Below are 24200 nucleotides of genomic sequence, written 5' to 3' on the forward strand. Positions count from 1 at the left end.
TGTTATCTTGGCTTCCCCAGGTTGGGCCACTCCAATGGCCTACTGGCCCACTCTGGTCTCAACACACACACACACACACACACACACACACACATATGAGAGACATGAAGGGGACAGCTGGGTGGCCCTTGTGGCTGCCGGTTGGTCTGACAGGGTGGAGGGTACTGAGGAGAGGAGAGGAGAGGAGAGGAGAGTGGCTGGGTGGCTGGTGGGACTCTTCTCAGTATGGCAGGCCCAGAGTGGCCCAGCACTAAGAATAGGTGATCCAACCTGACTGTAACAGTGCATCAATATCACCATAATACTGTAATATTCTTACCAATACAAGGGTCACAAGGGTCATGTAGATGATGCACTTAATATATTGTAATGTCGTTCTGTCATTAACATTAACTAGAGCAGACAGCCAGACAGTGCCACTGACGCTACCTTATTGCCTTTATGAAGACGTTCACCCCAGCTACCATTCACAGTCAACCTTGCTTATCTCGTTTCCATGATCATTGCTGCATTCATTCATTGTAAAGGGGAGGCTGTTCCTGTAGAACTAAGTGCCTGTTTATTAGAAGGTCATGGAGACCGTGTCCTTGTCTCGGCCCTCTCTGTGGGAAGACCGCAGGGTGTTCCGTGCCCTGTGCCAAAGGGTTGAGTGCGGTGCCAGCTGCCTGCCCACTTGGCACTGGCTGTACCCTGGGCTGAACCGTACAGCTCAGAGAGAGAGAGCATTATTAGGTGCTTGATGGGTCTCGGGTAGAGGGCTTATTTTTGTCCTCCAAAACGGGTGGAGCCCACTGGAATAGGCTGTGGGGCTGAATGTGTGAATGTACTGTCAATGTAGTTACCATGGTGTCCCCCCCCATGTCTGTATATTTACTTGCATTTGTTTGTTTGTTTGTTTTTGTTAAGCACATTGGTGTGTGTAATGGTGTGCATTTATCCATATTTACGCATGGAAAAATATCTGTCGATGAGAGTGTTTGCCGAGTGAAAATGTTCACCTTGCTCCCTCACTTTACACCGTGTGCTTTCGTTTTTGCGTGTGTCCCCGCCCCACTGGTGCCAGGCATGCCCGCCTGCGCGTGGCGACTCGGGTTCACCATGGCGATGCCAAGCCTCATGGGATCAGTGGGCAGCACGAGGGGCCTTTTCAAGCACACTGCTCCAGAATTGATGGGGTCTGTGATGTTGGCTTGTGAGCGTGCTCAGTGAGCCTTTGTTGCTGGCAGCCCTTTTGACTCCAAGAGAAGGAGAAAGAGAAGGAGAAAGAGAAGGAGAAAGAGAAGGAGAGGAAGGAAAAGGAATGGAATAGGGCAGAGGGCAGAGCGGAAGCCATTCAGACGCTCCCTGGTGGCCCAGTGTGAGCACATTACCAGCCTGAATGAGTTTACACAGCAAATGACAACCTGAATAATGCAGGATCTGCCCCCATTTCTCGTCTTTTGCCAGTCTCAAAAACAAACATGCACCAAAAAAAGAATCTGTGTTGCCTCCTGAATGGAGAGAAATAGGAAATCCAGGTGAAGAGAGAAAGAGTTTATCTTGTCTGTGCAAATAAAAAGGAGAGTGATGTGTTTCGGAGCAACCTCTATTACTGAGTCACCAATGTTGGCGCCCCACGTTTCAGAATTGCAGCCTGTTCACCATGGTGGAAAAATGACTTCCCCCCCCAACATCCAACCACAATGATGAATCTTTTGTTCAGATTTTGATCAATGAATTCAAGAGCTTTAGAGGAAAAGCGCTTGCTGTAAACACACATTTGCTGAACCTGTGCCCCCCCTCATCTCTCTTTTGAAGTTCATAGTGTCCCCACTAGCCTGAGGCCATTTTGTCTGCTCCTTCAGTCTCATCTACTTGGCTTTAGTGCGGCTGCTGAAACACTCTGCGCAGAGCAAAAGGACAGCATGTCCTCAATGAGGATGCATCACACAGACATGCTCTGCAATTCTGATCTTCCAATCTATGAAGGGCGTCCAGTGGCTAACTCGAGTTTAATCAGATAATGATATGCCATCATGGCACATCAAAGCCTCTATGTTCTTGGGGGTTTTTTTAACGGCAAAATGAATTTACAGGACAAATTAGATTCATTAGGGGGCTGGTTTTGAAAAGGGGGGTGATTTTGAAAGTCTCCATGTGTCAGGTGATTTTTGCATGACAAGGACACTTGAAAGAGAGGCGAGTACACAGCAGTGATCTAGAACAATCGGCCAATGGGGGGGCGGATCAATCGCTGAGGTGAAGCACGAAGGGAGGCCCATCCAGTCGACTTTGGAAAAGGCTACTGTATAATCCTCAGTGTCCCTAGCCACTCACTTGAGTCATGCAGCCTGTTGATCAAGGCGTGCTGTCCAGAGAGAGAGAGAGAGAGAGAGAGAGAGAGAGAGAGAGAGAGAGAGAGAGAGAGAGAGAGAGAGAGAGAGAGAGAGAGAGAGAGAGAGAGAGAGAGAGAGAGAGAGAGAGAGAGAGAGAGCTGTACCACAAGGGCCAGTGAAGGGCACCTCTATGATTGGGAGAGTTCCCCAGGGCGGGTGGGGAGGGCAGCTTGGCTGGGCTTTGAGTGAGTCACGCCTGGGTCAGGAGCAGCCTGAGAGCCCATCCTCAGGCCCATCCTCCATGGCGAGATCCCCAGACTCCCCGCACGACTCCAGCCACCGAGTTCAAAGCCGAGAGCGCAGGGAAAGGTCAGCCACGGCGGGGGATGTTTGTTCGATGGAGGACGGGTGTGGGTCAGTCCGCACGTAAGCAGGAGACTCAAGAGGAACACTGGCCAATTGGTTACATCGATCTGGGTTTAATTCTTTTTAATGCCTGCCATTGCAGTGTTCTGAGGATAGATTCACAAAAGGGTGTACTCTTAACTGAAGAGCACCATTATTGATGTGATGCAGATCCTGACGCGTTTCTTTTTTATTTCTTGCCTGCATTCACAGTGTTCCACTGGAAATGTGCTTGTTTGAACAGAAGATCTATACCCCAACCTTAAGAGGTTTGTTTAGTCGCACAACCGCATGTTGTGTGTGTCTGTCTGAGCAGAGCCCCTGTAACAGCAAAAGGGCCCCTCTCTCTCTCTCTCGCTCTCTTTCTGACCCCTTTACCGAGATGTGGCGGAGTTGCGCTCTTTTTGCGTCATTCTCCGTGTCGCATGGTGAAACCCTCTAGAAGATTTACATGCTTCATCTTCTAGTTTCAGCACCCTGTTAAAGACTGCTCCTTTAAATCCACGAAAGCCCCCGGGTCCTTCACAACGGGTCACGGTTTTCACATCTGGAACCTGATGGCAGAGCATGATGAGGAGGTGTTTGTGTGTGGTGGTTTTTTTTTGTGATTGTTACCTAGCAACTCCACATTGTGTGTTCTTCGTGCCAGTGTGCTTGCTTTCAACTCCATTTAGTGTCAGTTTTCTAGAATGTGGATGGTGAGATATTTTTCCTAAGCTGTTCAGTGAGCTCATGTTGACCTAAAAAAAAATTCACAAAGAATGCCTCTGTATTTTGTGCATCAAGACGTCTGCTCACTTATCTGTCGAAATTGTCAATGTAGAGTAGAAAAGTCCATTTTGAAAGAATTAATTCTTTCATCTCTTGCTCAGACAGTTCTTTAATGGTTTGGCCTAATTTCCGCTAATGGATTCTGTTCATTGTAGATCAATATTCTTGTGCCGGCTTAGAATGAAGACACCCTTTGCTTTCTCTTGCTCCAAGAACATATCAGCTTATGGTGTCAAACAGCATCTTATCATCAGGACAAACTCCTTACTTCAGGAGGGCACTGTGTGGATAGTACCACTAACTGTGGTGTCCTACTGTAACCTAGTATCCCACACCAGATTGCGGACACATATGAAAACACACTCACATTAAGCAAAAGTCCCACAACTGTATCTAATGTGATCGATCAGCTCGCAGATATCTTGTGGCATTCATCTTATCCGGTGAATGGCAATGTGATGTTAAGGCTGGGATCTAGTGGCTCTACCCATTTAAAGTGTCTGATTCACTGCCTCCATTTATGGCTAATGTTTGTCTCGACGCCTCATTTGTGAGAGAATTCATTAATGCGAGGACCGAATCCTCAACTGATTATCAGGAGGCAAAGTGTTCCGGTAGAATAAATGACCAGAGGAGTGGCTGATGGTTAGGTGTTTGAAGAAGCCACACACGCACACACGCACACACGCACACATACACACATACACACACACGCACACAAACACGCACACGCAAATTAAAACACAGCAGAATTCTTTACTTCATTATACACTATATTTGTTTCTCACTCTTTGTTTGTTCCTCACCATGTGTCTTCTTTCATGGATGCATCTTCACCGACCACAGAGTTCCATGTTAATTAATTTTCAGAGTTCACAAAACTACTCCAAAGTGTGCCGCAATCCGGGAGCCTATTGACGGCGCAAGCTTGGACAATTAATCTTCCACTTACTAATGGCCTCCGAGGGCAGTGTAGCATGAGGAATCTATTGGATTGGACATCCTAGGGCCTCCTTGGCACCGCACGGATAAAGATTCCACATTAGGCTGGGCAGGAAATGACAGGCGAACATCACAGAACATTTTGGGAACTGCGATCACGCTCCCTTGGAGCTAGTCAACTTTTTTTTTCTTCTCGTGGTTCTAAACATGTTTGTTCACTTAAGGCCGGTTCACACCAACCAAACTCCACTGAACGCAGACTTCCAACCATTCTTTTTTGTTTGATTTTGTGTGGAATACCTTTCTGTGATTGGTTGGGGCTTGTTGGGGGAGTTTAAATTGACCTTAAGAGATCACTTATCATGGTGAAATGCACAGGCTAAGCACCTGCTTTTTGTGGAGCAGGTGGCATTAGGAATCTATTGGGGGGGGTGCGTGTGTGCGTGCTGGCGCGCGCGTGCGTGTGCGTGCGTGTTTGCATGCGTGCATGCTTGCGTGAGCGTGTGTGTGCTCAGTGCAGATGCACAGTGATGAGGAATAAGAAGTGCAGCAGTGTTGCTTGTGACATGGTGAGATTGACAGGCGTGTTAGGGACGTGTCAAGCTTCAAGGTGTGTTTGCGTGTGTGGCTGTCATGGTTGGCTTGTGTGATTCGTCTCAGTGATATGATTTTCGGGCGAGTAAAAGCCTCTTTAAAGCAGTCTGTTGCCTGGGGCCTCGCTTGCATCGGAGGTGGCCAATTTTATGCCCGCTGAGATGCAAGGATGCAGACATTGATGGTTGTTCAGATCTGTGTGGAGTTTCAATGTGTCTGGTGTGTTTTTTTTTTCTTCTTCCTTCATCAGTTCTTCATTACCAGAGTGAAAGAGCCAACTGTTTTCCACGACTGAAGTTTATCTTGAATAGCAATCAGCTAGCTAATCTCGAACAGTAATCAGTTCATGTGGCAAAGAGAATTTTTTCCAAGAAAAATTGAGCTGATCACTAACCTTTTTTTCATTTTTCCTTTCCCCCTCTTTTCTTTCATTTTCCTAAACCTGACATCTGTTTCACCTATCATAAATTCTCTCTCCCTCTCTTTCTCTATCTCTCTATCTATCTATGTCTATCTGCCGGTATCTTATCCATCTCCACCTCTTTTATGTTATTCCATCTTTCTCTACCTCCCCTCTCTCTTATCTGTATTACTCTCCCTCCATTCCCCTCCCCTCTTCCTCCCACCTCTCCTTTTCCTCCCGCTATCCCTCTATTTCTCTCTCTCTCTCTCTCTCTCTGCTTCTGCTGCTGCAGCTGGTGGGTGGCGAGTTTGACCTGGAGATGAACTTCATCATCCAGGACGCGGAGAGCATCGGCTGCATGGTGGAGCTGCTGGAACACTGCGACGTGACGTGCCAGGCCGAGATCTGGAGCATGTTCACCGCCATCCTGCGCAAGAGCGTGCGCAACCTGCAGACCAGTACCGAGGTGGGCCTCATCCAGCAGGTGCTGCTCAAGATGAGTTCCGTCGACGACATGATCGCAGGTGAGACGGGACGGACCTCTGTGAGTGTGTGTGTGTGTGTGTGTGTGTGTGTGTGTGTGTGTGTGTGTGTGTCACAGGCACAGGCTACCATGCCTAGTAACGGTCTCAAAATCATAGCATTTGGCAGTAAGGTTTGATGGTGGGTGTCTCTGTACTATGACATTTATAATGCATCTTTCTACCCATTACAAGAACGAATCAGGTGTGTTTATCCATCTTCCTCTTATTTATTTATTTATGTATTTATTTATTTATCACACTTCTGAGTCTCAAAGCAGTACACAATCCTTTCTGATGATGTTGTTTGGGTTCAAATGGGCTTTGAACTTCATAGGCATAAACAGAACTGGACAGGGCATGAAGACTTGAGAGATAAAGACCTTGACTATATAGTTTTGAAATGAAAATCTTTCATTTCAAAACTTTACCCTTCCTGTCTGAGGTACAGTATGTCCTCACAGGGTCAGGCCACTGGGTTTGTGTTTCCTTCAGTTCAGCATGCTGTGTTAATGGTCAATATGTCTCTGTAATTATGTGCACTGAACTGTACAATTCATTTAATGCGTCGCTAATGTGCAAAAATTGTCCTGGCGAGCATATTTCCTAAAAGGCTCGCCTCTGTGTCCTTTTGTCAGATCTACTTAGGCAGCCTTGGTACGGCGTTAATCTGCCTATTAGGCCTCATACGCCTTTTGGCTTTCATCTATTTTAAAGCATGATTCATGTGTTTTAAAGGGCTAGCGTGCAGTACTTCTGATAGAGCACTATGTCTCTGTTAATAGCCTTTTTAAACTTGAAGCTTACTAGCTATCGGTGGGATCCGAAAAAAAGGGTTTTGTCCTTTTAAACCGGTGTCATTCAGATAGGGGTGGGCATCTATGGAAATGTTGGTTAAAATGAACTTAAACCCAGTATCCATACAGCAGTATAAACACATTCATAAAGTATTATTAATGCCTCATAATGATTGGCCTAAGTCTATATAACTATTTATATATAGTAATGCCTGCACTCAGAAAGCAACGTTATAGTATAAGCCCTTTCAGCTTGAAGTGTCAGAATGCGTAATAAAGTAAATGGTAAATGGTAAATGGTAAATGGTAAATGGTAGACTGCATTTTTATAGGTTTTTTTCACTCCAAGTGCTTTCCATGTTAATGCCTCAGACAACTACCCATTCACACACCAATTGCGGCGGCTACCATTTAAGCCTCCAACCTGCACATCAATTGGGGGCTCAGTGACTTGCTCAAGGACACTTCGACACTTGGTGAGGAGGAGTCAGGATCGAACTACCTTCTGAACGATCCCTCTACCTCCTGAACCACCATCGCCTAAAGCTTCTTTTACCCTTTGAATATGACACTGATGGCGTCTTTGTGTAATGTCAAATGCTGTTTATTCACCAAATGCTCTTTTACGGTTTACACGGAGGAAGCGGTAGTACATCATGTGGCCACCTGGTTGCCATTCTCCTCGGCTTCCCTCAGTGCCGACCATGTTTGTCTGCTGGCCTCGTTACTCTCCATGTTATTCTGTGAAGAGAGATCAATGCTGAATTGTTGTTGCCTGTAACTGATGAGTGTTCATATTTGGCCGGAGAGAGCGCTCCCCTGAGACGGATAGGTCTGCTTACGCCGGGCCGCAGAGACAGAGAGAGAGAGAGAGAGCGGCAGGGAGGAGTGATTGTCTGGGGATCACTCTGTGTCAGATCTCTCTCTCTCTCTCTCTCTCTCTCTCTCTCTCTCTCTCTCTCTCTCTCTCCTGTGCTTGTTTTTGCCCTTGCTGGGCTTGCTAGTCTCCCCTCATGAATCGGCAGACCTTGGCCTGACTTTCTGCTGAGTCATTCTGTTTTCTTGCCTTTCTCCTCCTCTTCCATTCTTCTCTTTCTTTCTACCTTTCTCTCTCTCACTCTTTCTTTCTCTCTCTCTCTCTCTCTCTCTCTCTCTCTCTCTCTCTCTCTATCACAGACTTGTTAGTGGACATGCTAGGTGTTCTGGCCAGCTACAGCATCACAGTAAAGGAGCTGAAGTTTCTCTTCAGTATGTTAAGAGGAGACAATGGAATGTGGGTGAGTAAGCATATAGAGCGTCTGTGTGGGTGTGCGTGTGTGTGCGCGCGCGCGTGTGTGTGTGTGTGTGTTTGTGCGTGTGCGTGCATGTGTGCGTGTGTGTTTGTGCATGTGTGTGTGTGTGTGTGTGTGCATGTGAAAGGGTAGAACATAGCTGCTGTAGTCAATGTCCAAGCCTGACCCACCCAGGCAACGATCTGCTGTCCGCAGGCGTCCTCCCCAGAGGCAGATCTATTTGGGGGTTGCCTCACAATCAATTGCCCAGTGGTGGGGGTGACCACAGTTGATTGACAGGCCATTGATCCAAAGTGGTTGCAGCAGCTGGGATGATGTCCTCCAGTAGTTCTCCACCCTGGCACAGCTACATAGCCCTCTGCTGTTAACACACTGTAGTTTCATCAACACCTTCGTATTTGTAAACGTTTAGGCACATCTTACTTAGTCCCTGCGTCGTTACACTGGCATAACGCATTACATGCACATATGCACATACAATGTGCCATTTCAGTATAATTTATGATCGTGTCGTGTTGTATTACATCTACGTCATATGTTTATAAGCGGTCATAGCATCAGAAACTGAGATCTGTCATGACATTCATTTATGGTGACCTGACACTTTCATATGAATGGGTGCTGACTGTTATGATAGCTTATGACAGCACAGTCGTGACAGGTGATGTGCATATGATGCAGGGTTCAAATACAGTGTTACCAAACTTGTCTCTCTTTCCACTCATCATATCCATCCTTCCTTCCTCTCACTGTCTCTATCTCTCACTCTCTCACTCTCTCTCTCTCTCTCTCTCTCTCTCTCCCTCCCACTCCTGTCTTTTCCACTGCAGCCCAGGCACGCCATCAAGCTGCTGTCAGTGCTGAATCAGATGCCCCAGAGGCATGGCCCAGATACTTTCTTCAACTTCCCTGGACGCAGCGCAGCGGTAAGCCCCACCGGCCTCGCTCCACTCATCTCCACTCTCCTCCTCCGCCCTGGTCCAGGCCGGGCTGCCTGCTCTGGCCCTTTCCCCCTCTCCGCAGCCCACTCAAGCCCCCTCGTCTACACACACACTGGGGTTCACTGGGCGTCACATTACATGTGGGAAGGAAGATGGTGTTTTTGTTTGCTAGTTTTTATTTATTTAATTCACACAGCAAATTGCATGCTGTAATTACATTTACATACTGTGGCCCAAATGACAAACAGAGCATACATTTGTCTCTGAATTATTCATGTTGTCATGACATTTTCATGTTTGTGTGCTGTTTTGCACTACAAAAAATCCACAGATCCACAGATCCATAGGTTAAAATCAGTCATATCATTGTCATTTTGTTTTGTTCCTAATTGAATTATGAAAAATCGGTTTCATTGAAATGACCTCTTCTCTTCCCAGGCCATTGCCTTGCCTCCCATTGCTAAGTGGCCTTACCAGAATGGCTTCACTCTCAACACCTGGTTCCGTATGGACCCGCTCAACAATATCAATGTAGACAAGGACAAGCCGTACCTCTACTGGTAAGTCAGCATCCACTCCCGTCTCCCGGCCTTCCTGAAGTTCAGAACAGAGAAAGGGTTTCACTTCATGTCCTGACCTAGCCTGATTTAAGGCTCATTTGGCTCTGCAGAGAGGACAAAGATTACCAGATTACTGGTGGTCAGTTAGTGAGGACATTCAACGAATTAACTACTTAACTAATCTTCGTGTGATTGTCTGCACTGAGAGTTCACTTCTAGTCTAGGAGCCTAACTTATATTCTCTTTTCTATACAGCTGAAGGGAAAAGTTGGGGGCTGAAGGTTATATGTGTTTGTTCAGTCATTATCCCTTTAAAGTTTGGAGTTGGGGAACGACATTGTTTCAAGCTCATTCTACAGGGAGTTTTTTTTCTCTGATATCCTTACTTCTTGGCTTCAAAGTGCACCTGCAGTTACTACCCTTCACTATGCATCCATCTCTCTCCATCAAACGCCGGTCTGCATCAGTTCAGCCTCAGAAACAGAGTTAACAGCAAAGTCATTTGGGAGGTCATTCAACCTTAAACTGAGCAGCTCACTGTTCTCAGTCCGAATTCTACATTAGACAAGCATCGGATTAATGTGCCTTCCATTGTTAGGTTTGCGCTGTCAGGTAAAAGCTGGATTTCTCCACATTCATTTAGTCCTAACAGTTTAGTTTCACGCTGGTTCCTGCTCTCTGCTAGGCTTCGAGCAATTACCCCTAACTACAAGCAGAATATAGGCTACAGTGACACCAGGGGATGACTCACTATTGTTCCTGCATATGTTCTGGAAAGTCTTTCGACACCTGTTCATGGAATCGCCAAATTGACATCGTGATTGATCTTAAGAGTGTGTGCTGAGTTTGGACAGCTTATTAGCAAAAGCTGTCGAGGCATCTAAAATTAAGAAGGCTCTCAAGACAATGACAGATGGAACAAACATGACACTGTTGTGTCACAGCATGTGTATGACATCTACCCTGGTTTTTTTTGCGGCGTGGTTGTATTAGTCTTTTGACAGTAGATGCGAGTTGTGTTACCACTAGAGTTTTACAGAAATAAAAAAAACCTTTCAGGAAACTACAACTGAGAAAACATGAAAATTCTGCTCTTGTTTTTTCCCTTTTATGAAATGAAGGAGTGTTCTAGCACACAGTCCTAGCACCTTCAAGGATTCAATGAAATAGAAGAAGATATGAAGTGATAATATGGCAATCCAGTATGTCTGCTGTAGATCGCCTCTTTTGCCCCACGAGTGATTTCCAGCGTCAGAATCCTTCTACAAATAGCTTACCATGGGTAGAGCGGTCTACATGCTACCAAATTATGACCAGATCAAATTATTTCTTCCTTCTTACGTTTTTAGAGTTGAGTGAATGCGGATAGACACTAGAGGATTTAAAGCGTGGCGCTAAATCAAATAGCACATCGGAACATTTCTGTAGGAAGCACTTGTTAGTAGATGAGAGTAGTACTAAAGAACTGGAACCCCGATGGTGAGCTAATGATCGTGTGTTGCACAGACACGCTGAGTATTTACTTCACCTCAGCGGGCTAAAACCACATACAAGAGCTCAGAAAAATACACATCTAAAGCCGCCTTTATTTTCATAGTGTGCTGCATTTGGTGACTGGTGCATTTGGTCACCATGGTTTCAAGCTCTGTATTTACATCGCTAGAGTGTGTGTGTGTGTGTGTGTGTGTGTGTGTGTGTGTGTGTGTGTGTGTGTGTGTGTGTGTGTGTGTGTGTGTGGTAGGGGATACTTATACTTATATTTACTATGGAAGCATGCATGGTGTTGTGAATATTTAAAGGTCCTCAGACCCTGGGACTCCTGCCGAGTAATTTCATTTTCAATGGAGCTGCGTCGCTAATCTTCAAAAACACTTTGCAGATTGCTGGCAAGATAAACATGTAAATACTTAAATGTCATCAAAATCATTAATTGCCAAGCAGATGTTTTTCCAAACCAAACTGTTGTGAGGCGGAGGACCCCACCCCCGGCCAGGCTCCATGGTGAAGCCTCATTAGGTCTGACCTTTTCCGTGATCACACTCTTTGCTCCGGACTCCCGGACTTTTCCGTGGTTCTCTGACGAAGGATGACTTGTTCTTTTTTCCCGTGTGTGTGGTGGGGTTTTAATAGCCAGTAAATGTTACAGATACGAGGCGTGTCCGCAGATTAATGTCAGTGTGCAACCCAAAGCTATGGTCAATGGCGTCCTATGGCGCTGTACATGACAGCCCTGCATGTTATTTATCAAAAGATGCTAACTTGGTTCCAGAGTTAACGCAAAAAGAACATCCAGGTAAATGCAACAGGCCTATTTAGGTCCTTATGAAGCTCAAACCCACACTCCGCACCTGAAGAAGGAACCCCCTCCAGCTCCACCACTGTATCTTTCGGAGGGGTGCCACACAGCTAGCACTAGCCTGCCCCTGTTACATAAACACTGCACAAAGCTCTGTGCGAGTCTTCCAGCTTCGCCCTGCCCAGAAAGACTGACCATGACAAAAACAAACGTGCCTCTTCTAATCCCGTTTTTTCCTGTGCCACTGCTGGTGAGCTCAGCTGTGTGCCGCTAGCTGGTATCACGGTGAGAGTGAGTGAGTGAGGGAGAGCGAGGAGCACTGCTTCGGGGGCCTGGCCTCAATAACCTGTTTTATCAACCCCCCTCCAGCCATCCCTGCCAGCCGCAGTGCCAGGGCCGATACTGACCCTCCACATTTGCTCCCATGCCAGCCAATAAAGCCCCAACAGAGCAATCGAGGGATTCCACGTCATGCAAGTGACTCATGCCTCAGAAAGCTGCCCGTGTCTCAAAGTCCTATTCATGTGGGTTAAATAGAGAAATCATTTTGAGAGGGATTAAAAGTTATTTAGTAGTGTGTGAATGGGTTGGTCTTGCTATTGAGATAGAAGAGGATATTAGGAGGAATGTCAGTTGCATTCACCAATGTCAAGGGGAGTGAGCTACCACTTTGCTGTGTCAACCAGCAACCTCAGATTAGTCATCTAGAATAACAAGCAGCAGACAGCATGATCTTACAGTTCTGTCATGTCCAAACGCATGTTCTCATGTCTTCTTCTGTTTCGTCTGTCCTCAGTTTCCGGACCAGCAAAGGGATCGGCTACTCGGCACATTTTGTGGGCAACTGCTTGATAGTGACATCACTGAAGTCCAAGGGCAAAGGCTTCCAGCACTGTGTCAAGTACGACTTCCAACCCAGGAAGGTGAGAGGACCATAGAGTTCGGCCCAGCAGGGCACTTTACATGTCTTACCACCAATCCAGTGTCAAAATGAGCATCATAGTCACTCTAACTAACTATGGGTAATGTGCTAAAAGAGTCTGATGAAGCCAGGAATGAGTCTTGGCATTGTCTTCTAAATGTGTAAATAGAGCTGTGTGTAATCTCCTGAATGCTGTTATGTTAGCTAGCAGCCAAAGCACTTGTATTGTCCTTGGAAGTCCTTCAGCAGCTGTTTGTGTGTGTGTGTGTGTGTGTGTGTGTGTGAGAGAGAAAGAGAGGGAGGGGAGGGGATGAGTGTAGCGTCCTTGGTTTAACAAGACACTTGGAACAAGAACAAAAAAGTAACATGTCCAGGTATCTGGCGCTGTGGTAGAGAGGCGTAACTAATGAGCGTGCCTGTGATAGTCTGGTGAGCTGGTCCTGGAGGGGCGCTGCCCTGGCAGGCAGGCAGGCAGGCTGTCGTGCCACTCGTGCTTCACGCTCCAGCACCTCTCTGTGTGGCCTGTGGGGGGCAGCAGCTGGACACACACTCTCCCCCTCCAGCCCCCTCTCCCTTCCACTAACCCTCTCCACTGTATCCCCTGTACATGTCCAGAGCCACCTGCTCCTCTGGCTCCCTGTCTGGGAACTTCTCTGTGTTTCCTTCACTCTTTCCCCCTCTCTCTTTCTTGCTTTCTTGATCTCTTCCCCCCTCTCTCCTCTTGCTTTCTTGATCTCTTTCCCCCTCTCTCTTTCTTGCTTTCTTGCCCTCTCTCTCTCGCTCTCTCTCTCTCTCTCTGTATCTCTATTTGTATACTTTTGAACTCACTCTATCTATCTTTTTCTCCCTCGCCTCCCCCTCTCTCCTTCTCTCCCCCGTTTATCAGAGGCATTATCCATCACATACCTATCCACCTGTCTAGTTAGCCCTTGAAGCAGAAAGGACCCAGAGGGTTGAAGGCTGTGAGGCAGGATTAAGCAGTAAGGAAGACAGCGGGTGCAGTGGTGTCAGGCCTCATCATGAATGCCCTGCTTGTGTCTCTGCCCACAGCGCGCTCCCCCCTGGCGCTGTGCTCAGTCACCGTCCCGCACATGGCAGTGCCACTGTGCCCCCCTCTCTCACTCTCTCTCTCTCTCTTACTCACACACACACACACACACACACACACACACACACACACACACACACACACACACACACACACACACACACACACACACACCTGGCTTCACAGGAGGTGGCCCCCTTGCCCCACCTGTAAATGAGAGGAAATGACCAAGCAAAAGTAGATAGGATCGGCCTCTGCTTTGTGGGGTGTTGCTGTTGATGGTGTGTGGTGTTCTGGGTTCTGGAATTTCAATGTGCCAATTAAAATGCCCACTGTGCTTCGGGCCCTCTGGCAACCCCTGCTGCTGCCTCCTTCTCTTTTCCTTCCTTGCCCCCCACCAACCACCCCCCACCCCTCGATGCCCCCCTGCCAGGCAGGAGCTGGAATGTGTGCCCTGCCTCAGAGTGAACTCCAGCGCTTCAGCAATTAGTGTCGAACGAAAGCAGCGTCAGTTTCTCTCTCTCTCTCTCTCTCTCTCTGTCTCTCTCTCTTTCTTTCTTTCTTTCCTTCTCTCTCTCTCTCTCATGGAGTTGCTATAGTTGGGCTATTAATATATAATAGCCCTTTTAAGCATCCTTCATCCATAAGATGGTTTTAAACATCAAAAGTCTTTCTCTCTTTCATGCTCTCTCTCTTGCTCTTTCTCTCTCTCTCGCTCTCTTGCTCTTTCTCTCTTCCCCCCCACCCCCTCCCCCGGTGGATGATGCAGCGTTCTGGTGTGACATGTGGGGGAAGACATTCTCAAATCTGACCTGTAGACTGCACCTGCAGTTAAGAGAGCATTCTTCTGGGAGGAGGTGGTTGAAGAGGAGAAAAATAGAATAAAAAAGTGAAAAAGAGGGTGTGTAAAGAAAGAGTGAGGAGGGCGAGAGAAATGCATGTAATAATACGTGAGGCAATCTGATTTAGCAAGATACGTATTTTTTTTTCTCTGCCTCGTAATCATTTTATATTTTTAATGTTTTTTTTTGTAAGTGGGAAATCTATCTTTTATCTACCCCTTGACAGCTCTGCAGTGATCAGCCTTAAATCATCATCATCAGCAGCAGCAGCAGTTAGTCTGGTGCTATTGGGGCTCTACTGTATGGAAATAGTATGGATGGATTTCATGTGTAAATAAGTATACTTGCAAAATGTCAGAGGGTTCTGGAGAGATTGTGCAAACCTGTGTGCCATTCAACTACTCTTTTTTTAGCATGTACTCTCACTAGTATGCTCAGTAGTACATACACACACATACAGAGCACAGTGGGCTTGACAGTTTGTCCATCTCGGTGTCTTAACATCTATTTGCCAGTGATCTGAGAGGTTCTCTTTTCCTACCCTCTCTCTGTTAGTATCATTTATCTCTATTTCCAGCCTGCTGTGGGTGTGTTTTATGAACATATTTCAGAATGTCTCATCCCACATTTAGTATTGCACAAAATATTCATGAGCACAGTGTTGGTTGAGCTTGCAGGACTGGTTAAGATCCTAGAGACAGTGCTAATCTTGGGGCGGGGGGGGGCGGTTGCATTACCTTAAGCTTTAATGCAGTACTAAAACAAAAGGAAGGTCACTGCTAAAGAATCTTCAGCCCTGACAGCCATAAATTATCACATATTACCATATGTGCTGAATCACAAGTTAAACACACATTTTGAACCAGTCTTGAACCTCATAATGAACCTGAAGGATGGTCTGAGCTGTGATGCATTTAAGTCAGCCTCTGCCATGTTGTGTTAGCCTCATGAGTCGAGACGGGATGTTCTGTGTCCCTGAGCCAAGATTTAGCGACGAGGCTAGCCCGTGATGGAGCACATACAATATTAACCATTTCTTATGACAAGGCTCATCATTTATTCTTAATGTAATCCAGACCCCTGCTGCTCTCCGCTGAGTCACAATGACGCTGCCTGAATGAATGAGTCCACTGTGGCTAGTGGTCCTGATTTTAATGTTCACTGTTACTTAAGAGTCTCTCCGCTCCGGTTATGCATCACTACCAGACTCTGTGGTCATATTAAAACTAACGTAAATCAATGCATATCTGCTTGTGAAAGTTTGAGCACTGTATCATTTCCGGTCATCTATTTTGCAGTTTCAATTAGATTTTAGTTATATAGCGCCAATAACAATTTAAATTGTCTCAAGGCACTTTTTTTAGAGCCCAGAGCCTGAACCTCTTAGAGCAAACACAAGTCGACAGTGGCAAGGAAGAATTCCCTTTTGACAGGTAGAAACCTTGAGTATAACCCAGCTGATAAGGGGGGACCCATCTGCTTGAGGCTGGCTGGGTTTAGAGATAGAAAGGGGGGGAAGGGGGGCGGAAGAGAAAGGAGGAGAGGAAGAGGAGAGAGAATAAGAAACAAGCAGATTAATTCATACACGCATCAGGATAAAATATGATGATCTATGGTGCTGTGTTATAACTTAGGCCCCTTAAGGCCATCGTTCCATGCCAGGTGAAATACCTCTAGTTCAGTGGAGTACCATTTTCTTTCTAGTATTGGTTTAGTTTGAATATTATCTGTAGTAGTTTGAGTATTATTTGTTTTAACTGCATAGTTATCTCAGGAAGGCTACTTCATTGGCTCTTTCGATCTTTTCCTCCATTTACTTTCTGGTTGCAATTGTGTTAAATATGTATGTATGGTTGTGTGAAGGATTCCTGTGAGCCTGAATGAACGGTTGTGTTTTATTTTTGTGTATTTCTCGTACTGCAGTGGTACATGATCAGCATTGTCCACATCTACAACCGCTGGAGGAACAGTGAGATCCGCTGCTACGTCAACGGCCAGCTCGTTTCCTACGGCGACATGGCCTGGCATGTCAACACTAACGATGTGAGTATGAGCAAACAGTTTTCCCGTTCCGAGATGATTCAAAGTGAAGGCCTCGTGTCTGTGTCCATATTTATCCTCCGTCTCGCTGTTGTCTTCTCCTAAAGTGTACTGATTCTCATAGAATGGGTTGAGGAAAATAGACCCCATTACTCACTTCCTGTGTTTTTGTGTGCCGTGTGCTGTGACTTAGAGTTAAGAGAATGAGCCTGTAATAAAGAATTGAAAGTGGAGCCAAAGGCTATTTCAAGCGTGCCAATACTGTGGTATGGTGCATTTATTTATTTTTGACCGTGAGAGAACGGATAAACATAGTTAAAAGATAAGGACAAAAAAATTTACATATTGCTTTTCGAATGTATTTCTGTTCCATGCAAGGACCAAATCTTTTCAGATAGAATAAGTGTTTATCACAGTGATGGCTTGCAGAGGAGAGATCTATGGCAATGGAAAAAAACTGAAATAAATAACAGGACAAAATCGTTATTAAATATGTGGAATCACCTTGAGCTTAAATGCAGGCGAAAAACTTTTATAAAGCTGAAGTGCACTTTCTGAAAAGAAGGTCTCTAAATGTGTGTGTATATTAAGGTACACAAAGGAACAGCTATTTCCCTGTCTTTCTCATTTTAAAGAATAGTTATGCTACATCTGCAGCCACACATGACACACAATGTAATCATTTGAATATCTCACGAGTATAACATTAACTAGAATTCTCTTTTTCTGCTACTCATTCTGTGTATTGTATGAATTAGCATGCAGGCTTAATTAATGACATTTTCTGGCATGTTACTGTTCAGTGTAAGCAGATCTAGGCGGTAGCTATAGACCTGAGCTTTTCTACCCCGGTGGCATCAGCAGATGCATTGGCACACTATGGTAGATAGCTACATTGGTAATACTTACCTGCACCCTCCCCTACTGGTCGTGAGAATGACACAATAGATTGGGACTACTGGTGAAGGATGCGTGTCGCTCAGCTATTAGTTGGAGTAGATGACATGAAAGATTTGATAGGCTGTTGGATAGGTTAGGTTACATCTTTCCTCTTTTTCCTTCCCTCCCTCTCCCGCTGCAGAGCTATGACAAATGCTTCCTGGGATCGTCAGAGACAGCCGATGCTAACCGGGTCTTCTGCGGCCAACTGGGGGCCGTCTACGTGTTCAGTGAGGCACTCAACCCGGCACAGATCTTCGCCATCCACCAGCTGGGACCTGGCTATAAGGTATGGACGTGCCAACCACCCCAAAGAACCCAGGGTTTAATGATGTCTGTCACGTGTCGTAGGCGTGAACGTCCGCCACCTGTTCTGCTCCGCACTCGTCCGCGGCGGGGCCGAGATTGATTATAACGGGAACGGGTGGGTTGAGTCTGGTGGGGTTTGGCTTCCCGATAAACTGCCCTGAAATGTGTTCCTGCCTCTGCCATGTGTGTCCCTGCAGGAAGTGCTTCCTGTCATGTGTGGCACCGGCCATCCCAGATGCTAAATCATAGTTAATGCACGAAGGCGCTCTCGCGCAGAGGCATAAAACAGGGTCCGTGTCAGCCAGTGTAGGCAGCGTGCCCAGAACCGGCGCCACTGAGCTATATTCGTGCCCCCCCCCCCCCCCGGAGCAGGAAGTGAGCTGGTTCCCCATGGCGACGGGTGACATCTCTTCCTGTGGCCATTAGCATTCTATCTAAGACCCCCCACCATCCCCTGTCCTGTGTGCAGTCAGACTGTTTCCGTTGGCTGAAGGCAGAGAGGTTAGATGTCGGGATGTCTTGCAGCGCAGACTGCTGCTGATTGTCACTTCTTGATGCCTTCTTTAATTGGTGTGGATAAGCCTCTCCATGTTCTTGGTGATATCAGTCATATATATGCGTATAACCACTCGAATCGTGAGCTTTTTACTTCAGTCGGTAATGGCATTGATTGCTAGATGGCTTGATAGGTCCCTGAAGTTTGAAGGAGAGAAAGAAAGAATCTGCAAAAGCTAAGGAGGCCATTCCCAACCTCAGATAACAAGTCGGAAAGGGGTTTCACAGCTCACATCTAGACAACTAGACAACGCATCAAACTTTTATTGGCCCAGCAATTGGACTCATCATTAGCGACTAGAACATTGGGGAAAAGGGGGACAACTGTCAACTATTTGTGTATATGTGTGTCTGTATGTGTGTGTGTGTGTGTGTGTGTGTGTGTGTGTGTGTGTCTGTTTGTGTGTGTGTGTGTGTGTGTGTGGTATTGCTTTCAGTAAACATCAGAAACGTGCTTAGGTTATCAGAAGCCTTGCCAGAAATGTTTGGAAGTTGGGTTTGTCTTCATTATTCCTGATATGGTGCTAATGGTGTTGATTTTCCTTCAGCCTGTTAGGGCAATGTATCTGAGCATCTGTCACGTCTGTCACATCAGGGAAAGCTTACAGCAGTCAACGTAGTCAGTTAAACACCACGCCTCTGTTAGGATAGGTTAGGTCACACGGTAGGGAAAGCACCGACTGACAGGCGGAGCGTCAGTGCTGTCACTACCCGTGGCTAATTGGCTGAAAGCAAACCTGTCCTGGCATTCACGGCAGTTAGTTTGACCAGCTCAGCTGGAGCAGCCTTTGGTTTTTGCCACAGATGAGACCGATTCGCGACCAAGGAGTTGTGGCGTTTGTGTTTAGCAGATCAAACTGAACTGACTGAAAAGAGTCCACACTGGGGCTGGGTGAGAGTATGTCACTCATCCACGCGCGGTAGGTCCTATTTCCACGGAGGTTACATTATGTAGGGCCAGTGTGTTTATAGGATGTGGTGTCTAGGTGTGTTTATTTATTTTACGTTGCGGACGAGGAGGGAGCTAAGATAAGAATTCTCCTAGACACCAGCGGCCTGGCTGCCCTAGCGCCTGGCCTTCTTATGTTCGTATCACTTCTTGAAAGTGTGCTTTGAATTGCACACGGGGAACATAATGTTTCTTTTAGGCGTGTGTTGTGTTGTTCAACTGAACGTCATTACTGTCTCTTTGACATGTGTGTAATTATACACAGCTGCCAAAATGTAGTGTTTCTCTAACGATCTTTTAGTTAGTGTCTTTCTGTTTTTCAAGATCTGTAAAAAGTGACTTCATTCATATCTTAACTCATTCACTGAATTACTAATGCCTTCCTTCCAGGAGGTTCTCGTTTTTTTTTTTTTTTTTTTAAGAGATAGAAAAGCTTAATTTTACGTGAACCCCATATCTCAACTCCAAAAAATATAGGCTTCCCCGAAAGGTGCGAGGCAGGCCGCCTGATCCAGGTCCACAGCGTGAGGCACGGGGAAACTGCTGTGGCGTGTAATGCCTGGATTATTAGCCAGCACAACGTGTTATGCCAGAGTTGAAGGCGGAAGGTGGCCACAGCAAGCAAGCAAACGAGTTAGCAAGTCCAAGAGCTTTATTAAAAAATACTGCATTGAAAATGCAAGGCTCAGCGAGCGTGAAATTCTCAGGGGGTGTTTCTTCCTCTTTTCTCTCTCTCTCTCTCTCTCTCTCTCTCTCTCTCTCTTTTGTTCACTCAGTCTCATGCTTAGAGGTGTGCTTGAAGAGTGACCTTCAGCTGGTGATCAGAGTTTCAGGAAAAAAAGAGAGCCTGAGAGAGGATGCAGTTCTGTCATTCTGGATTCCCTGGTTTTCCAGCTTCAGCTCTTATAGAAACCTGAGTCAAATCACAGATTGGGGGCAATGTGCACAGTGCACAGGGGAAGGGCTTGGGCCCAGTCAGTTCAGTGAAGGCACCTGTACAGCCACACTTCATAGCAGTCATTACAATGTGTCTGGACTGTTATTTACAATGGAATACATGTACAATGGAATATGTTGACTCACAGTAATGGCACATTGGTACTTTCTAATTATGTAAAACTAGAGGAACACAGGGTATCAAACTGATAATAAGTGACTAGTGCTAGTTAGGTAGTGATTAATGTTAGTGTTCGCGTTTATTAGTGTAACACTATGGGTGTATATTGTTACATGAGAGAGAGTGTGTGAGTGTGAGTGTGAGTGTGTGTGATCTGTTTAAGCGCTGGTGAAATGAATCGCGTTCTCTACCAGAAGATGCCCAGATGCCCGGACAGGGTGTCATAGCCAGACAAGCTGTTCAGTGGTTGGCTAGCGCCACACAGATAAAGCAGCACACACCACTACTGGGGACAGAGGGGCTGCTTGTGTGGTGCTGTTGGGGAAGCACAGAGATGGGAAATGAGTGCACTGTATGTGTTTTCCTTTGGGGGGGATTGAGAAAGGGAGGCCAGGCAAGAGAAATTGTGAGTGTGTGTGTGTGATTGATTGTGTGTGTGTGTGTGTGTGTGTGTGTGTGTGTGTGTGTGTGTGTGTGTGTGTGTGTGTGTCGTTTATCTCTGTCAGTGAATACTGCAGCAGCTGGTTCTCTCTCCCTCCCTCTCTGGGGAGAAAGGCAGAAAGCGCCTGAGAAGGAGCCGACCGGAGCGATGCCAATGCGATGCCCAGTAAGCATGCCTACGGTGCTTAGCGGCAGCAGAAGGGACGGGCGGGCAGGCGGGCTAGCGGGAGCAATGACCCGCTTCTCAGACACCTTGTTCTGTACCGCTGGCTGTTCCCCCTCCAGTCCCCCCCCCGTCCCTCCCTCCCTCCCTCCCTTGCTGACAGCCAAGACGAATGCCCAGTGACCAGGAGTGAGACAGATGGGTCAGTCTCTCAGGCCCGCGGCTGGACGTCCCGTCGCCTTCGCCAGAACCGCCAGAACGGACCTGAGGCGTGAGAAAAAAGCATGGCTCCTAAAGCCGAAGGGGGGAGATGGCTCAGTACACAGAGGACACTGTGTACTATCAAACTGTGGCTTATTATCTCTCTATTTCTCTCTCTATGTATCTAGCTCAGCCTCTCTCTTGTATTAAAAAGGAAGTGAATATGCAGTGCACGCTTCCCTTGTTCCTTCTGGCTGACGGCGAGATGTGCTGTGAAGCTGACACAGTTGTCTCTGTCTCACTGAGACTGTCTCACTGAGACCTGCACATGTATGCAGTGTTTCTATATCCCCACATCACAGCGCTCTGTGGGCTCTGTCTGCGTCAGATGTGAGAGTGTTATACTTGTTATACTGAAGATGAAAATGAGTCCTGAGGGGTGTGAGAGAGACACACAGGCATACATAGTCAGTCAAACTCACACACACACACACACACTTCCTTTTTCTGTCTCACTCTTTGTCTCTCACTCTCCCCCTCCCTGACTCTCTACCTCTTCACCTTCCTCTGTTTGTCTTACTCTCTCTCTCTCTCTCTGTCTCTTTCTTTCTTTCTTTCTTTCTTTCGCTCTCTCTCTCTCTGTCTCTGTCTCTCTCTTTCTCCCGCATTATATGGCAGCGTGTGCTAGCGTCGCCCGGGCCCTCCCTCTCCGCGCGTCTTTTGTTGCTAAGTGCAGTGCCGGCTTTGGCGGCGGGCCATTGCGCTCTCAATGCGCTGGCGTGGGCGCGTCTCTTTGTGCGACGGACCGAGAGGAGACGAGAGAGGAGGAGAGAAGAGGCTTGTTATGTCCTCCCGGCTGACAGGTAGCACTGGCGGGGCCCCATTGTGAAGGGTGGCCCCGCAATTAGAGAGGATCTGGCGCCTTTGAACGGGGCCCTCTTAAAAGGTAACGAGGAGGGGTTTGGCTTGGTGAAGAGGGCCCGGGTGTTCTTGTTGGTGTTTTTTATTTTGTTAATGTCATTTCCTATTCAGAAAAGTCCTCTTGATTTTTAACTCCTCTCGGACTCGTGAAAACAAAGAGGATGTGCCCTTTTTTTGTCAGGTGGCACTTCTCCAGCGACTGCGTTGGCATAATTTTATTTTAAACTTCGCTCGAGCACGTTGCGATATAACAGAAGGTTGAGTGTTTTTAATAAAAATGTGAAAAGTGAAGACTTCACTCTCAGCATGAGAAAAGCCATTAAGATGAATTCCAGCTCTGCTGCTAGTGTTGTCAGTTAAGGGGTCGTTTGAGGGAAGGGAGCTGGTATTTAGTCTGAATCCAGCCTCCAGCCTCCAGCCTCTAGCCTCCGCTCCCTGCCTTCTCTGAGGCCTTGGCGTGCCGTGGGACCTGCTGCCTGTTACCCGGTGCATGATGGGAAGGGTCAAACCAAGCGAGACGGAGCCGGGCCCATTACTGCCAGAGGTGCTGTGAGGCTCCGGCTCAAGCTGAAGCTGCCTGGCCTTTTCACTTGTGTTGTTTGGCCTGAGGAGTCCTCTGGTGCCAGGCCCACAAGAGTGCTTTAATGCTAACTCAACTTCATCTCCCTGACAGTGTGCATCACAGCACAAAGTAAGATGCACTGAGAAGATACGTATTTTTTCTTGACAGCATATTTACACTGCATTGGCAGGGGAAAGCATTGTACGGGAGCAATGGCATAACTTCGATAACATCTTTATTTAGTGACAACAAAGAAATCTTTCAGTCCTTTTGGGTCTCAATCAGTCAACCCCATAAATAACATACCTTGAAAAGAATACTGGTTACACATTCATTCACTCACAGATGGGCTCTGTAGTACCATGTAGTCCTATAGGTTATGTTCATAGGCTATGTAGTACTAAAGTATTAGTCAGTTCACACTACATGAACAATTGTCAGTATGCAATTCATTGAAATTTTCCCCCATCTCTCCCTCCACACTTGTGTTTGTTGTCCTGCACACAGAGCACATTCAAGTTTAAATCGGAGAGTGACATCCACCTGGCGGAGCACCATAAGCAGGTGTTGTACGACGGGAAGCTGGCCAGCAGCATCTCCTTCACCTACAACGCCAAGGCCACAGACGCCCAGTTGTGCCTGGAGTCCTCGCCCCGGGAGAACTCCTCCATATTCGTGCACTCGCCTCATGCCCTCATGCTGCAGGTAAGTCCCCCTCTCCCCTCCATCCAACACACTAACACTCTCTCTTTCTCTGTCCATGAACATTTGTTACACTATGATTCATTTCAAGTGCAACAGAGTTGATGTATGAGTCTTAAACATATATTTTTAGTTGTTCATTTGTTTTTCCTTGTGGTATAGTGTGTAGGTCATTGGAAGGAAAGTTTATATTGTAATGTCTGCACAATCTGCTGTATGTTGTAATATCGCCAACGAAATGTCACTGACAGAGAAACAAAACAGCCCATCAGATTGCCTCCACCTGAAGTGCAGCTTTATGGGAGCTCCAGGAAGGCATTATTGATAATGATATTTCCAGGTCTGGGATCAGAGTGGTTAAGTAAGAGAGCACTGGGAATCCTCTGCTTTTCCCGCCTCTGGCAGTCTTCAGACCTGTCTCTCCGTCCGATTGCCAGGATAATGGCTTGCAGATAGTGGCTCTAGAGCCCATTCCTCTTCTGACACACTATAAGGACCCATTTATTGTCTGTGTTCATTTGGATGAGAGTGAGCGAATGAGAGAGAGCTTGTGTGTGTGTGTGTGTAAGTTTGTGTGTGCAAAGCGAATACTGATTAAATTAGACCTGGATGAGACAATTGCTTTGAGGACCGGCTCATGGTTATTGTGTGT

General features: G+C 46.7%; 1 protein-coding gene across 16 annotated transcripts in view; it reads left to right on the plus strand.

Annotated features, from left to right (window-relative positions):
* The window catches only part of nbeaa (neurobeachin a), a 104359-nt gene that overhangs the window by 35506 nt on the left and 44653 nt on the right, over positions 1-24200 (plus strand). For all 16 annotated transcript variants that reach the window (XM_031572011.2, XM_031572014.2, XM_031572012.2 and 13 more), the window contains exons 2-9: positions 5723-5954; positions 7925-8025; positions 8871-8966; positions 9420-9541; positions 12634-12760; positions 16573-16692; positions 17771-17917; positions 23354-23551. In XM_031572011.2, the coding sequence (XP_031427871.1) occupies positions 5723-5954; positions 7925-8025; positions 8871-8966; positions 9420-9541; positions 12634-12760; positions 16573-16692; positions 17771-17917; positions 23354-23551 (1143 nt within the window). The remainder of the gene's footprint in view (positions 1-5722; positions 5955-7924; positions 8026-8870; positions 8967-9419; positions 9542-12633; positions 12761-16572; positions 16693-17770; positions 17918-23353; positions 23552-24200) is intronic.

This window comes from Clupea harengus, chromosome 8, assembly GCF_900700415.2.
Source record: "Clupea harengus chromosome 8, Ch_v2.0.2, whole genome shotgun sequence".
Lineage (NCBI taxonomy): Eukaryota > Metazoa > Chordata > Actinopteri > Clupeiformes > Clupeidae > Clupea > Clupea harengus.